This window comes from Fukomys damarensis, unplaced genomic scaffold (genome assembly GCF_012274545.1).
Source record: "Fukomys damarensis isolate Sample0158 unplaced genomic scaffold, DMR_v1.0_HiC HiC_scaffold_14, whole genome shotgun sequence".
Lineage (NCBI taxonomy): Eukaryota > Metazoa > Chordata > Mammalia > Rodentia > Bathyergidae > Fukomys > Fukomys damarensis.
In genome coordinates this window covers 9,565,918-9,579,634 of record NW_022900926.1, presented here as the reverse complement: position 1 = coordinate 9,579,634, position 13,717 = coordinate 9,565,918, and the positions used below count along the sequence as shown (strand labels likewise).

At 37.2% G+C, this 13,717-nt stretch overlaps 1 protein-coding gene across 3 annotated transcripts in view; it reads right to left on the bottom strand.

Moving 5' to 3' along the window:
• Lama2 (laminin subunit alpha 2) overlaps positions 1-13,489 on the bottom strand; it is a 563,701-nt gene extending 550,212 nt beyond the window's left edge. For 2 of the 3 annotated variants that reach the window (XM_033763224.1, XM_033763225.1), the window contains exon 1: positions 13,286-13,489. In XM_033763224.1, the coding sequence (XP_033619115.1) occupies positions 13,286-13,406 (121 nt within the window). In that variant the 5' untranslated portion in view covers positions 13,407-13,489. The remainder of the gene's footprint in view (positions 1-13,285) is intronic. The other variant, XM_033763226.1, reaches the window with a different exon arrangement.
• Between the last annotated feature and the right edge of the window lie 228 nt (positions 13,490-13,717).

The following is a 13,717-nucleotide window of genomic DNA, read 5'->3' as shown; positions in this document are numbered from 1 at the left end:
CTCAGTGCTGTACAGTGCAGACGTAATTACAATAAACCAGGCATAGCTCTGGTCTGCAAAGCTCTCATTTTGTCCTCCTTCCTCCCAAATTCGTTACTATAAGAAAAAAAAACTCACTTGCTAAAAGACACATTCATAAAATAAGAATTAATAAGACTCTTTCCCTAAGTACGTTATAATTTTAATTGTTAACAACTCCAGGGAAGAGAACACATCCGAGGGTACAGAATGACATTCACTGACATACATATTCTACATGTCTGTGAATCATATTTATTTCTGAAATACATAAAATCCCTTTGGTAGTGTTTTAGGAAGAAATATGGAAACAGATGCCAGTCAAATCATCCCATATGAGTTATTTATATTCTAGTCCTAGAATTTACATCATAAATGGGCATTTTGATCTAATGTAGTGTAATTCTCATTCAAAAAATGCTTAGCATACAAAACAGCTCCAATAAAAATAAGAAATAGTCATTCCTCATCCAAGTTTATCTCTCTCTCTCTCTCTCTCTCTCTCTCTCTCTCTCTCTCTCTCTATATATATATATATATATATATATATATATATATATATATATATATATAATCAAGGTAACCTCATTTTCTAAAATATTTCATTTGTCACCTAAGTAGTTATGTTGCATTTTGTCCATACTGTGTTTTGGAATTTGTATCTCTTAAAAATTCATCCAGACTATGAAAGCGTTAAGGAGTTGCTTATACACTATGAAGGCATTGGGAGAAAGTACAGAGAAACTACTAAAGCATTGGAAGAACAAGTGCATGCCAAGTATTGCAGAAAGAAATACTCCTGGTCTATCTAAAAAGAATGGCTTCTATTCAGTTTTGTTTGTTTGTTTGTTTGTTTGATAGCTTTGAGTTTTTTTCCATTGACTGCCTACCACGTATCAGACTACAAATTGGAGATAAAACAGTAGAAATAAAGCAAAATTTTCCCTTATCGCAAAGCTTATTTCACTACTCCCTAACTGCAGAGGAGCTGAAGCTCCTAGAAAAGGAACTAGTTCTTTAAAAGGGCTTCTCGTTCTCTATGACATCAGTGGTTCTCGACTCTTTACCTGAAATATGATTAGACTGTTTTTCTAACTCATCCTATCACTGATCTTCATAAACAACACATACATTGCACACATGGATCCAGTGTGGGCCTAATCCATGGAGTTGTATTGAGAGGATCATGACCATAGCCGTGCTTTCATTCAAAAGAAGAAACATTGATGCCCAGTATCTCCTTGGCTCTGGAGATGGAAGTCCTTTTACAACAGAGCTTGCATTTCAGTGTTGAGGGCAAACAGATAATAAAGTAAAAAGTAACACTACTTTAAATACATATGAAGTTGTTTTACATAATTCAACAGGGAGATCAGCATTGCTTTACACTTATCCACAATAAAGACCTCCCTAGGAAGTAAGATTGGAGGAAGATGGCCACACAGGGTCTATGGGAACAATGTTCTGAATGGTGGCCCAGGAAATGGAAATAAGCTCAGAATGATTGGGGAATGAAGACATGTCCTCCCTGTTGCTGGCATACAACAGAAAAAGAGAAGTGCTTGAAATCAGTGAAAAATGCACTTGGTCACAAATGGCCATGAAGTTGATTATTATTCTTGAGACTGGAATGCAAAGAATTGTTTTGTAAGACAAAGAAGATATAAAATGATTTATTCTTTTAAGAACTAACTGTAGGTATTGCTTGGGAATTGGACTAATATGGAAATCAAGAAAACAGAGGGCTGTTGTAGTTGCATAGGTGAGAAACAAAAACACAATGCCTTGGCTTAGAAGGCAATGGGAAACAAAAGATGGGGCGTGTGTGGGGTAAACTTTGGTGGTATGGGCTACAGATTTGCTGGTAATTTGCATCTGGGAAGTAAAGGACAGAAAAGTTCATGATAATTTATTTGTGTCAAATTTCATTTAGGATGTGGAATGTGGAACCATTTTCTGAATTGGGGAAAACTGTAGAGAGAAGAGTTAAGGGGAATCAGAATGCATTTATTCCATACTGGAAACTTTAGCTTTGAGAGCCCTAAGAGATAGCTATGCACCGACCTCACATAGGTAGTACTATTATTGCTCAAAATTGGCTTAGTGGCAACTTAGACCAGCATAGGACCACCTGTAACTATACTAAAATTCTGGCTCACAAGGCTAGTTCCTAGATATTTTACAATGATGCTCTTATCAGTTATGCAGAAGACACCACTGAGTTTAATCTTTAGACTACTCTTCAGGAAAGGCACTATTATTATCATAATTTTACAGCTAAGGGCAGGAAGTACAAAGAAGCTGAATAATTCACTCAATATTACTCAGCTATCAAAGTTTGATTCTAGAATGCATGCCCCAGAAATATAACAAAAATGGGTGTATCTAATGCCCACACCTGCTAGACTGGCGATACAAGTCACAGCACTAGGACTATAGCTTCTGTTAACTAACAACCTATCCTGTGGGGTTTGCATTGCAACCTATCAATCCCATAAAGGAGGGATCAACTGAATATGTTTCACTCTGGGAGTTATCATAAATATAACTGCTTGATATTTGTTAAAGTTCTGAAGGAAGACAGAAACCACCATTTTCAACCAAGAATATTATATACAGCAAATGAAAGTGCAATACTTTCCAAGGCAAGCAAAAGCTGAGGAAATTCATTTTCAGCAAACAAGCCCTAGAAGAAATGCTTGAAAGACTGCACTTGGACACAAAGAGATACAATTACCATCACAGAAACTCACGAAAGAATAAGGCTCTCTGAAAAATCAGATAAATGAAGAGAAAAATTTTTAAAAATCCACAAAGATAAATGATGAGACATGGAAAAAAAAAGAATAAATAATCAGAAAAAGATTAAATAATAAATTAACAATTAAGGAAATGGCAGTAATAAATTTTTACTTTTCAGTAAAAGCCCTGAATAGAAATGAATTAAATTTCCCATGAATAAAAATAAAGACCCAACAGTGTGCTGCCTATAAGAAATATACTTCGGCAGATTTTCACACAGAATCTAAAAGTGCAAATGGAAACCAACAGTGAAAGAAGAAACCTCATATGTCAAGAAGCAAAATAATTTAAGGTAGTAAAGGCCCCAACCTATGAAACTTGTAAGTGAAAGCAGAAGGAACAATTAAAGCACTGGAATAAACAAAGATTTGGCGGATAACAGTGCAAAAGCAAAAGGAGACAAGTGGGATTATATGAAACTAAGAAGTTCTTTTCACAGCAAAGGAAATAACCAAGAGTAAAGAGAAAACCTATTAAATAGGGGAAAATATTTGATAACTATTCATCTGACAAGAGGTTGACTTTCACAACAAATAAGAAGCAAAAATCTCCTTCTTCTTTTTCTTCTTTGATGGGAAAATAACCTGATGTTTCTCAAAAGTTGTTATACAAATGGCCGAGTAGCATCTTAAAAAGTCTTAACCTCACTAATAACCACCCATATTGACTTTTTATCTCACTGTAGTTAGCGTGACCATTATCAAGAATTTAACAGCAACTGTGGTGAGGATGTAAAGAAGGGAACCCCACATACTCTACCGATAAGAATGTAAATTAACAGAGGCCTTATGGAAAACAATGTGGTGGTATCCCAAAATAAAACCTGAAAATAGGATTTGAATAGGATTTCAATATTTACAGTAACATGGATGGGGCTGGAGAACATTAGGTAAAATGAAAAAGTCCAGTTACAGAAAGAAACACTGAATGTTCTCCCTAGCAGAACCTTAAAAAAAGATTGTTCAGAATAGAGAGTGGTATAGTGATCACTGGAGAATAAGAAGGCTAAAGGGGAGGGGTGGTGAGAGCACAGCTAGTGGGTTTCCAAAGAGTTGAGTTTCTAAAGTCACATAGCACAATACAGTAACCATGATCCACAACAATTAATTATACGTGTCACAATAGCTAGAGGAGAGTTTGAAGATTCCCATAGAAATGCTAATATTTAAGATGAAAACACTAATTACACTGACTGGATCTTGCCACATTATATACATGAACTGAATTTCAATCCTGAATCCTATAGATAAGTATAAATAGTATGTCAATAAGAAAATGAATACAAATCCTTGAAAAAGATGTTTGCTTGGCAAATGAGACACTCCTTTGTTTTGATTATTTGGCCCCTTACGTAAAGAAAAGCCACAGGAATAAAAGTCAGCAGTAGTTCAGTTCCAATTTTGACCTTTGCATGCCCTGGGCTACATAATGACTGAGTTAACGACTTCAGTTATCTTTTTGCCATCACTAGGCATATAGTCATTAATTGAGCAAGAAAATTCCCAGACCTTCATTATGCTTGGTTTAACACTTTGCACAATAACAGAGAATAAAAACCCACACTTGCCAATTAAGGTAAGAATTGCTGAGGAGCTACCAACTCCTATCTAGCACAGTTGAGAATTTTTATTATCAGTCGCTGTCTCTGAAGAATCTTCAAAATAAACAAAATGCTCATAGACCTATATTTCCCACAGACGAAACTCTATATTTCTACCCTTTGAAAAGGAACGTTATTGCTGGCCTAAAGATTGCATTTAAGTGTTTGTGATTCCAAAATTTACCTTCCCAAGAAGTTTTAAAAAGTAGAATTCATCACTACTTGATAAATGCAAGTCAAAAAATGGGAAATTCTTAGAAACAACTTCACTGATCTCATATTTGAAATGTAGATAGCCATAGAGTATCACCAAAATCCTCATAGTGTTGCATGCTTTAAATCAGTTCCCACACTTATCTGCTAACATAACTATTAACTAACTATAGAAACTTGTATTTCTTTTATCTCTGTAACTGACTAGTGTGACCTTGGCTGAATCTGTCTATCCTTCCACCATGTGACAATTTGCTAACCATAATCTCTTAGTGTACATTCCAAAAAATTTTTGGAACATTTTGACCTTCTTAAATCAGTATATATGGTGTATACAAATATCACTGTTGAGCTTTTTATTCAAATAATCGAGGATAAAGAAGAAAAGAGCTAATATGTACTGATCAGCTGCCAAGTATTTTCACATGAATTTTCTAAGAATTCCATTTCACTAGTAGGAAATTTAAACACTATTGACTCAGATTTCTGTTCTTAGATAAGTGGTATATCGGCTATGAATCAAATTATTCCCATATCCCCAGTTCATACTTTTTTTTTTTTTTACTATTCAAAGTTATCTCAAAAGCAGAGGAATATGTATAGAAATCAAAGGTGTAAGGCGGCATATGGTCATAAATGTTATTAACGTAGGCTAAACTATGAAGTTCAGAATACACACAACAGTAGAAATGCTACTTAAAACTGAATTCCTACCTCTGTACTTTGAAGTATAGAAGCAAATTACTTCACGTACAGCCTCAGCTGAATTTATTATGCTACACAATATGGGACAAAGTGTTTCTCTGAGCCAAAGAATTTCTCAGCACCAGGACAGTTTTAGACTTAATTCACTTTTTGAGACATCTTGAAAATTCACATTTTTTGGGACCCTACTAGATGATCTGTTTTGTATTTCATGTTCCATATGGACCTCCCAAGGAATGGATGACATCAGGTCATTCCCTGCAATGACAACGGTACTGCTTTGTGCTCTCCTTCCTACCTTCAGCCTTCGTCGGTAATTGAAAAATTCAGGGCAGGCTCTAAGCCGGAAAACTGTGACAAGGATGTAGGCCTTTGAAAAAATATATTTGACATGGAAAACTATGAATTCTATCTCCACTTTGGAATATAACCTTCTATGCTATAAGCAACTCAAAGGCAATGGTACCTAAAGATTTCAATGGTTTAGGTACTGGACTGAGAATTATCTCATGTACAGTGTATTTGTTGACCTATAATTACTGACTAGAGTAATTTGACTTTTCCACAAATTCAGTTTTTAGATTACTTTACTTTAGGTTTTTTGATAAAATAGAAAATTTAATGACTTCGGGAAACAGAAACCTGCACACAATACATTGAACACACTAACTAGGTACTGTAATTGGCAAAAACTAAAATACACCTTCTAGTTCTGCATACTCTTGAATGTACATACATGCGCTCTCGCTGTCTAGGAGGCTTCGAATGTTTTTTTCTTTTAACCGAGTTCAACTTCAAATGGAAATCTACATGTTCTCATGAAAATGTCAATGTTTTATATCTTTTCAGTAGAAATATTTAGATTAACCCTGCTCTGTTTCTTATTTATGTTTTATTCTTGCCCTTTTCATCGGCTGACATTTACACATTGTCTATTTGTAAAGAATTCTGTTGTATAATAAATACTATCGTTTCCAACCTGCTGACATAACGTCTATACCATGATTTCAGAAAAGCCAGTAAAGAAGCAATGAAGGCTTTCTTAATGTCTAGTAATCAAAGTTCTAAGAATTTAAAGACTAAAATTTGATGGTTTTTAATATATGAATAGATTTGAGTTATTACATATACATATATGTGTGTATATTTTAACATGATTTGAAGTAGTGTATGACTAAATGAAGAAAGAAACCCTGAGGACTGCACATTGTATTTCCTGTGCTTTCTGCTTACCTACTGAGTCTCTAGTTTCAAATTAGACTAGCATCACCCAGAAATTGAAATAGGATTAATTCAAGGCATTTCATAAAAGATGAAGATCTAAAACTCGAAAAGGGATGATGGCTTACAAGCCACAAGTCAGTAGGAAGAGCCACAGTGGCATGGAAGTTTTTTCTGTCCAAGAAAGTTTGCTAAATATCTTTTTATTTCCTTCCTTATAAAATAGTGATCCTTATATTAATTGACTAAGCAACCATTTTACTGACCCTACCCCTCAGGCACTCGGGAAAAGTTTAAGCAAAGAGCCTTAGGGAGGCACACAGATCAGCGGTCCACTAAGAGGGCCACACTTGGAGAAAGACCCTTGGCCCTATTTCTGGATACCTTTCCTGTGTGCCAGGCACTGGGCAGCTTGTCATAGGAGGCTGGTGCTGTAAGTGACAACACACTGGCCGAGTAAACTCTTAACATCAAAACTTTTTCTAAGCGTTATATGTCCCAATAGAAACAAATAATTTAAAACTCCAATTTGGAAATTTACACTCAAGATGACTTAAGGAGAAAACACTCTTAATCTACAGCATGCATCTTTGACAAAGTCTTTGGCTTTAACTCACCATCTTTGTATAGATTGTCTCAAACCATCTTTAGATAGTAATTATCTGTTGCTTTTAATAAGAAAGTTTTACTAAAAACTTTATCAAAAGTACAATTGCCAAAGTCATCCTTTTAATTACCATAGTTTACCCACAAGCAGAATCTAAAGGAAAAGAAAAGGAAGGAAGGATGGGAGACGCTAAGCAATCTTCTTTGTGTAACTTTTGCTCTAAATAATAAAATTAAATGATGTCAGAATTACATTTCTTTAGTCCAAAGGTTACTTTAAAACTTATAGGGATCCTTAAAGTAGTTATAAAAATTGAAACAGGGCCTAGAACAAACTTCTGATTGTAAAAATAGGTAACATTTCAAATCTCAGTTCATAAAAGCAGTCACTGGATCAATGAGTCGTTGTGTCACTTTTAACAGTAGCTTCTAGACTTGGGCTTTGTTATTGAAATGGAGAATAAAAAAGGGACTCCAAAATACACACTTGTCCCTGTGAGATTGTCTGTACCTTATTTTGTCTCAAAGTGCACGCTACTTAAAATTACTCTAAGAAACCTATGATATATTTCTAAGTACACTGAGGGAAAATAAAAGGAGCTATGGAAATTCCTTACACTCGCGCTCTTTCTGAGGTTCTGACACACTGTTCTTTGAATCAGGAAATAGTTTCAGGAGATGACAAAGGCAAAAAGAGCATCAGAAGATGGCTGTTGAAGGAGAATGCGCTGTCGTGTGGAACTGCTTTCGTATCCTCCATGAACGAGTCAGTTAAGATGAGAGACAGGCTTAAAATAACCCTCTGCTTAGACTGTTGGTCCAGTCCCAGGGATTTGTGCCCATTTGAGAAAAGTGACAACTGTGCTTTTATTCATTCCCTTCACTCTACTCAAAGCTTACCATGTCCCCAGCCGGCTCAGACTCCAAGGCAAAGTCTTTACCATGTCCAGAGTGCGGAATCACCCACGTCCCAGGCCTTCAGTCCTTAACCTCAGAACACTGAACTCTTTGCTCTGCGTGCACCTGAGGCCTTTAGGAATGATCCCCACTCCACCTGAAAGCATTTGCTCAAGTGCAGCCTGCTGAGTGAGGTTGCGCCCTGCCTGCTGAGGCCAGCCTTTGGCAATCTGTTTGAAATAGCAATGCCCCTCCATCCACTCCTAGACTCTGTGATTCCCACTACTCACTCTGCTGTATCTGGGTGTTCGGGACATGTACCATTCTACACAATACAAATATCATTAAGCTACTATATATATATTCTCCACACCCCTGCCTTCCAACTAAATATAAGCTTCAAAGAACAGAGCATTGTTTGTGTGTGTTTTCCTCAGAGGACACGGTCACTCGTTAACCACGTTCCACTACGCACAGGCACAGCCCCATTAAGTTCCTCAACACATCCTGACCTTTAATTAAGTCATACAAACAAAGCCTCAGATTCACCTTGTTTCTGTGTTCTTGAAACATACTAAGCCTTGCAAGAGTCTTGAGGCCCACATGCATATTTGCTTTTGTCTGTCTCTAACCTCTGTCTGGTTTTCTCAGATTTGGAGTCCCATAACACGGAAACACATTCCGAAAGAAGTGAGGGCTGGTGTAAACTTGAAGCATTAATAGTTCTTGCTGAATCCATTTGGATCAAAGGAGTCAGGGCTCTGGTCTTAGAGTTGAAATGTCTACCATATTGGTCACCATCAATGAATAAACAGTTTTAAATATACAAATGCCATGTAAAGGTACAAGATCCCAATAATGAATGTAACTGTACTGTTAAACAGTTTTAAATATACAAATGCCATGTAAAGGTACAAGATCCCAATAATGAATGTAACTGTACTGTATACCTAAAAGGTACCGATAAACTCAATAAAAGGAAAAAATAAATAAAACAATACAACAAGAAAAAAATAAATATACAAATGCATTAAGCGTGACAATGTTCTGCTTTAGATAAAGAGACTGAAGAAATACTGAAATGTGAAATCTACTGAAAAGCAAACATTCTGAGTTATAACTACAGTAAAAAGATATAAGAATAACACATTCCACTTTGAAATTTCTTTGCCATAGTTAATTTCTCTCATAAAATAGATTATAATTATTTCTACTTGAGATTACCTATTTGAGTTTTCAAATGACTCTATCTCCATAAGGGGAATATTTTTTGTAGTGTGGATGACATTTATTTCATATTTCAAGAGCTAGAATTGATGAAGAATTGGCAAACCATATACAGTTTTTTCATAATGACCAGCAAGCCTCGAGATAGACTTACTTCATTACTATCCATAAAACCCTGGGGTAGAAAAATCTTAACAACAAAATAGAAAAATTATAATATTGATATGTGAAATAAAGTGTTATGTTTATACCAGTTTTATTAATCCTACCCTTTCTACAGTAGTCAACATTGAATATATTCTTCCTCTCAGCCACCCATTCTATTCATATTGAATGTTTGCTAAATGATGAAGGTAATATGTGCCCAATGGGCCAACAACGTTAGAGACTCAGCATAAGAAAAGAGAAAAAAGAAAACTTTAAATAAATTTTCTTAGGTAATTTGTTCTCCTATCTTACAATAAAGGATGTTTTTAGAATCACGGAGTGGAGGATGATGTGAGCGTTCCTTTGGAAATGTTTCAATGTTCTTGCCAAAAATGTGTGAGAATTGTCCCAAACATGTTTTTTCCATTATTTTAAATTCCAGAAGCCATTTTAAAAACACATTTAAATATATTTAACATTTTCTTGACATTGTTAAGAACTCAGAGATTTACTTGCAAATATGCACTCCAAAACCAATAGATTACAAACTAGATGCTTGGCACTAAAACAAGTGGAGACTTCATGCATCTCAGACGTCTCTTGGGAGAGCCCTGTCCTCCAGACGCTGCTGCCCACTCTACATCTGACCTTTGTGTGGGCGTTTTGGTGGCAGGTGTAGCCACACAGCCCAGTTATCCCTGAAACGCTCAGATGGGGTTGGGGAGCCAGATTTCTCTGGTCTACCACACTCAATCCCTTCTCCTTTTTACATACTTCCCTGTATGAATTTTAGAAAAGACATGTTAGTCCCTCTTTCGTGTACTAATCCTTCCAAAAATCTGAAGGCATCTCTTTTTCTTTCCCCTAAAACTTTCCCTTTTCAGTTCAAAAAGTGTTTTGTGGAACATTCTAACTCTGAAAAACCTTTTTAGGCCCTTAGCAATTCTGTTCTTTCCTCTGAATTTAGGCATATTTGTCAATGCAGAACCCAAGCATGCTAACCCGACCTGTCTCCTGGTATGAGCTATGAGAGAAAGTTACCTTTTCTGCCCTCATGCAGAACTACGTTTTTATATTGAATATTTTGCAGTTCAGATTGGCATCTTTCTCATGCCATCTTTGTAATGATTTCTGTACACATAAGGGGTAAAACAAATTTGCACAGAAGGGAAAATGGAATTGTTCAACATCTGGAAACGAATAACAAAACTCACCCTAGGTAGGTTCCATTCCTGGTCTAGGCTGTAAAAATCTCTGCAATTACTTAAGTTATTCAACATCTTAGCCAGCTGGATGTGTGCTGGACTTCCTGAAGTTTTACCAGACTTAGAGTTTATGTTTTCCATCATGCCATCCCCAAAACAGGTCATACTAATCCACATCGACCTTGATCCTCTATGCAACATTCTTTGGAATCTATTTTTTACTGTTGCAATTTTCCTAACATTATACTTCTATTTCCATATATCACTTACAAAAATGTCAGCAAAGATGTTACCCATTGCCTTGCTCAGGGGTGGAATCCTTTTGACTGCATTGTTCTTCTATTTCAGCACTCCTACATTTAGATCAAAGATTTCTTTGGAATATCACACTTGTTAAATCAATGTCATTCGCATTATAACTCAGTATGCTATGGAAGCCACAGAAAATTTTAAAGAAAAAGTAAAAAGCCAACCACCAAGCAAAAATCAAACTTTGTAGTTCAAGGACATCTTTAAATGGTTGTCTGGTGGCACCATCCTTAATAAAAAGCACAGTACCATAGAAGAAAATTGAGCTACACAGTTAGTACTTGTCCAGGAAGGCATGTGTATAATAAAACAAAACGTTGGTGATGGCCATGAAAACACTTCTTTTCCAGTTTGCATCCAGTGATACTCTCTGAGAGCTTGCTTCAACCTAACAACATTGAAAAGAAAGCACGGGCTCAAACGACAATTGAAAGAAACCTTGGAACCATAAAGGGGGAATTTCACCATGCACAGTACCGGAGGTGGTTTTAGTTGCTGAAACTTATGTGTGCATCAGTTACATGAATTTAAATCCCAGCTACATCAAACCTCGGTTTTTAAATTTGTCTTATCAGAATAATAATAGCTGAAGATGCAAATAGGTCATGTGTACAAAGCATTTTTAAATTATAAAGCCTTTTACAAATTTAGGGAATCCTAAATATATTTTATATAAACTTTTATTATTAACAAATTTCAGCCATTTATCCTGGAGCCAACCCACAGATACATTACAAAGTCTATAACAAGAACCATACTAGAATGCAGAATACGTCAGTGTATAGTAGGCTGGGTGGGACAGTTTTGCTTAAGATTCCTCCTTAGACAATGGCTAAGTAATCTCTCAGCAGAATGGTTGTATAAACTTCTCCTCCTGTGTTCACTATAAATTCTTCTTTCTGTGTGCCTGCACCATAGAAATCAGCTAATTTTAACTCAGTTACAAGAGAAATTAAGACCGAGGAGAGATGCGAGACAGTGTACATGTGCACAGGAGAAATTCTCAGAAGCCCTCTTACCCTCTGCAAGCTTCGAGCTGTTGCAAGTGGACAGAAGGGGCTGATGTACTGGTCCCACTGTTCCCCCAGCTGCCCCAAAGTACTAAAGTACTTTGTATTATGAAGATACATTGTAGAACTGAGCAAAAGTGAATTGCTAAAGATGGTATTTTAAAAATCAGCTGCCAAAGATATTTTCATAATCATTGCCTCAAAACTATGGCCAAAATACATTGTACACATTGAACGCCCCCACAAAAAAGTGAAAGAGAGAGGGTGGGGAGAAAATGGGCAGGAGGGGAGTGGTGACAGTATGTTATGTGCAGGTACAAATGCAGCAAAATGAAACCCATTAACTTCTACCCATACTCATTAATAAAACTTGTGGAAACTTCTGTTATTTGAGCCAAATTGGTCCCATTCACCTCTCAGTGAAGACAAAAGGAAAATAGAAGAAAAAATTTATATAGTGAACTAAAGGTCATTTTTTATTCTAGGAATCATAATCAAGGAGTTATTATTGCAAGAAGCTTAAGGTATCTTTTTACTCCTTTAAAAAATAGCACTGCTAAATATACTAGGTTAAAACAACTATCAGAACTCTTAGACACATCTCTATTACAGTTAATTAGAAAAGGGACAAGTGTATTGCCAAACTTTAGCAGATTCAACCTCATAAAAACTTTCCCAAGTTGCACATTTCCAGGTTTTGTACTTTTAGGCTAAATATTTTGATGGTTGAATCAAATCTTTCATTTTCCTAAAGTTTTTTTTTCTTTCAGGTTCTCAACTTAGAGAAACGTTTGCTGAAATTACGTGTTACAAATTATGTTTCTAAATGTTGCACATGTGCTTCTTTGTAAATTCATGATAAAATACCCCTTCAAAGACTCCCAAGAGATTCCGAAACGAGATGCACATAAACATTAAGATGCTCTCATAAGAATAATTTAAGTTACATTAAACACAACTGTTTTCCAAAGCCAGCTGAAGGCTCTCTCTGCTCACCATGGTCTTAAAATATAGAGGCATAGAAGTCTTTTTTTTTTTTTTTTTTTTAGAAAACTTTATCTCCCTCCACCCACCGCCCCCAATTGGAAAAGTTTGTTCTTGGAAAGATTCTTTAAATCAACTTGCAGGACTGCAGAGCTCTCTGAAAGGAATAAACAGCGCACAGAGCTGGTGTCCCTTGGCTGAAGTCAACGCTCCCAGGCAGTTGACTCTGAACTTGCGTCGCTCACCCTCTCCCCACGCGCTCCCCCAGGAAACGCCGAAAAAAGGGACCCCAAGAACCGCGGCCCCCAGAGGATGCCAGCAAAGCCTGTGCCTCGATTTACCTCTCTGCTGGTGTGCCTGGGGCTGCCTCCGCTGCAGGGCCCCATGACCCTGAGCGGCCGCGAGGGTCCCCAGGGGCAGCAGCAGCAGCAGCAGTAGCAGGAGCCCAGCGGCTGCCGGCATCGTGGTGTCCCCGCAAGTCCACTCCGGGCGCCCGCGCCAAAGAGTCGCGCCGCGTCCCCTGCCCCGGGCTTGACTGCCGCAGCTGCGGGAAGAGGAGGAGACAGCCCTCCCTGGCTGGGTGCAGCAGCCGGCCCAGGGTGGAACAGAAAGAGGACACTCCCCCACGCCCCTGCCAGGGCCTTTAAAGGGTCCCTGCTGGAAGTCCTTGCTCCTCAAGGACCGACCATCACTTGCCCTTACCCCTTACCTAAACTTTTTCAAACTAAGAGAGTGATTGACGTGCAAGCCCTTGGGGTCTGTAAACTCTTTGC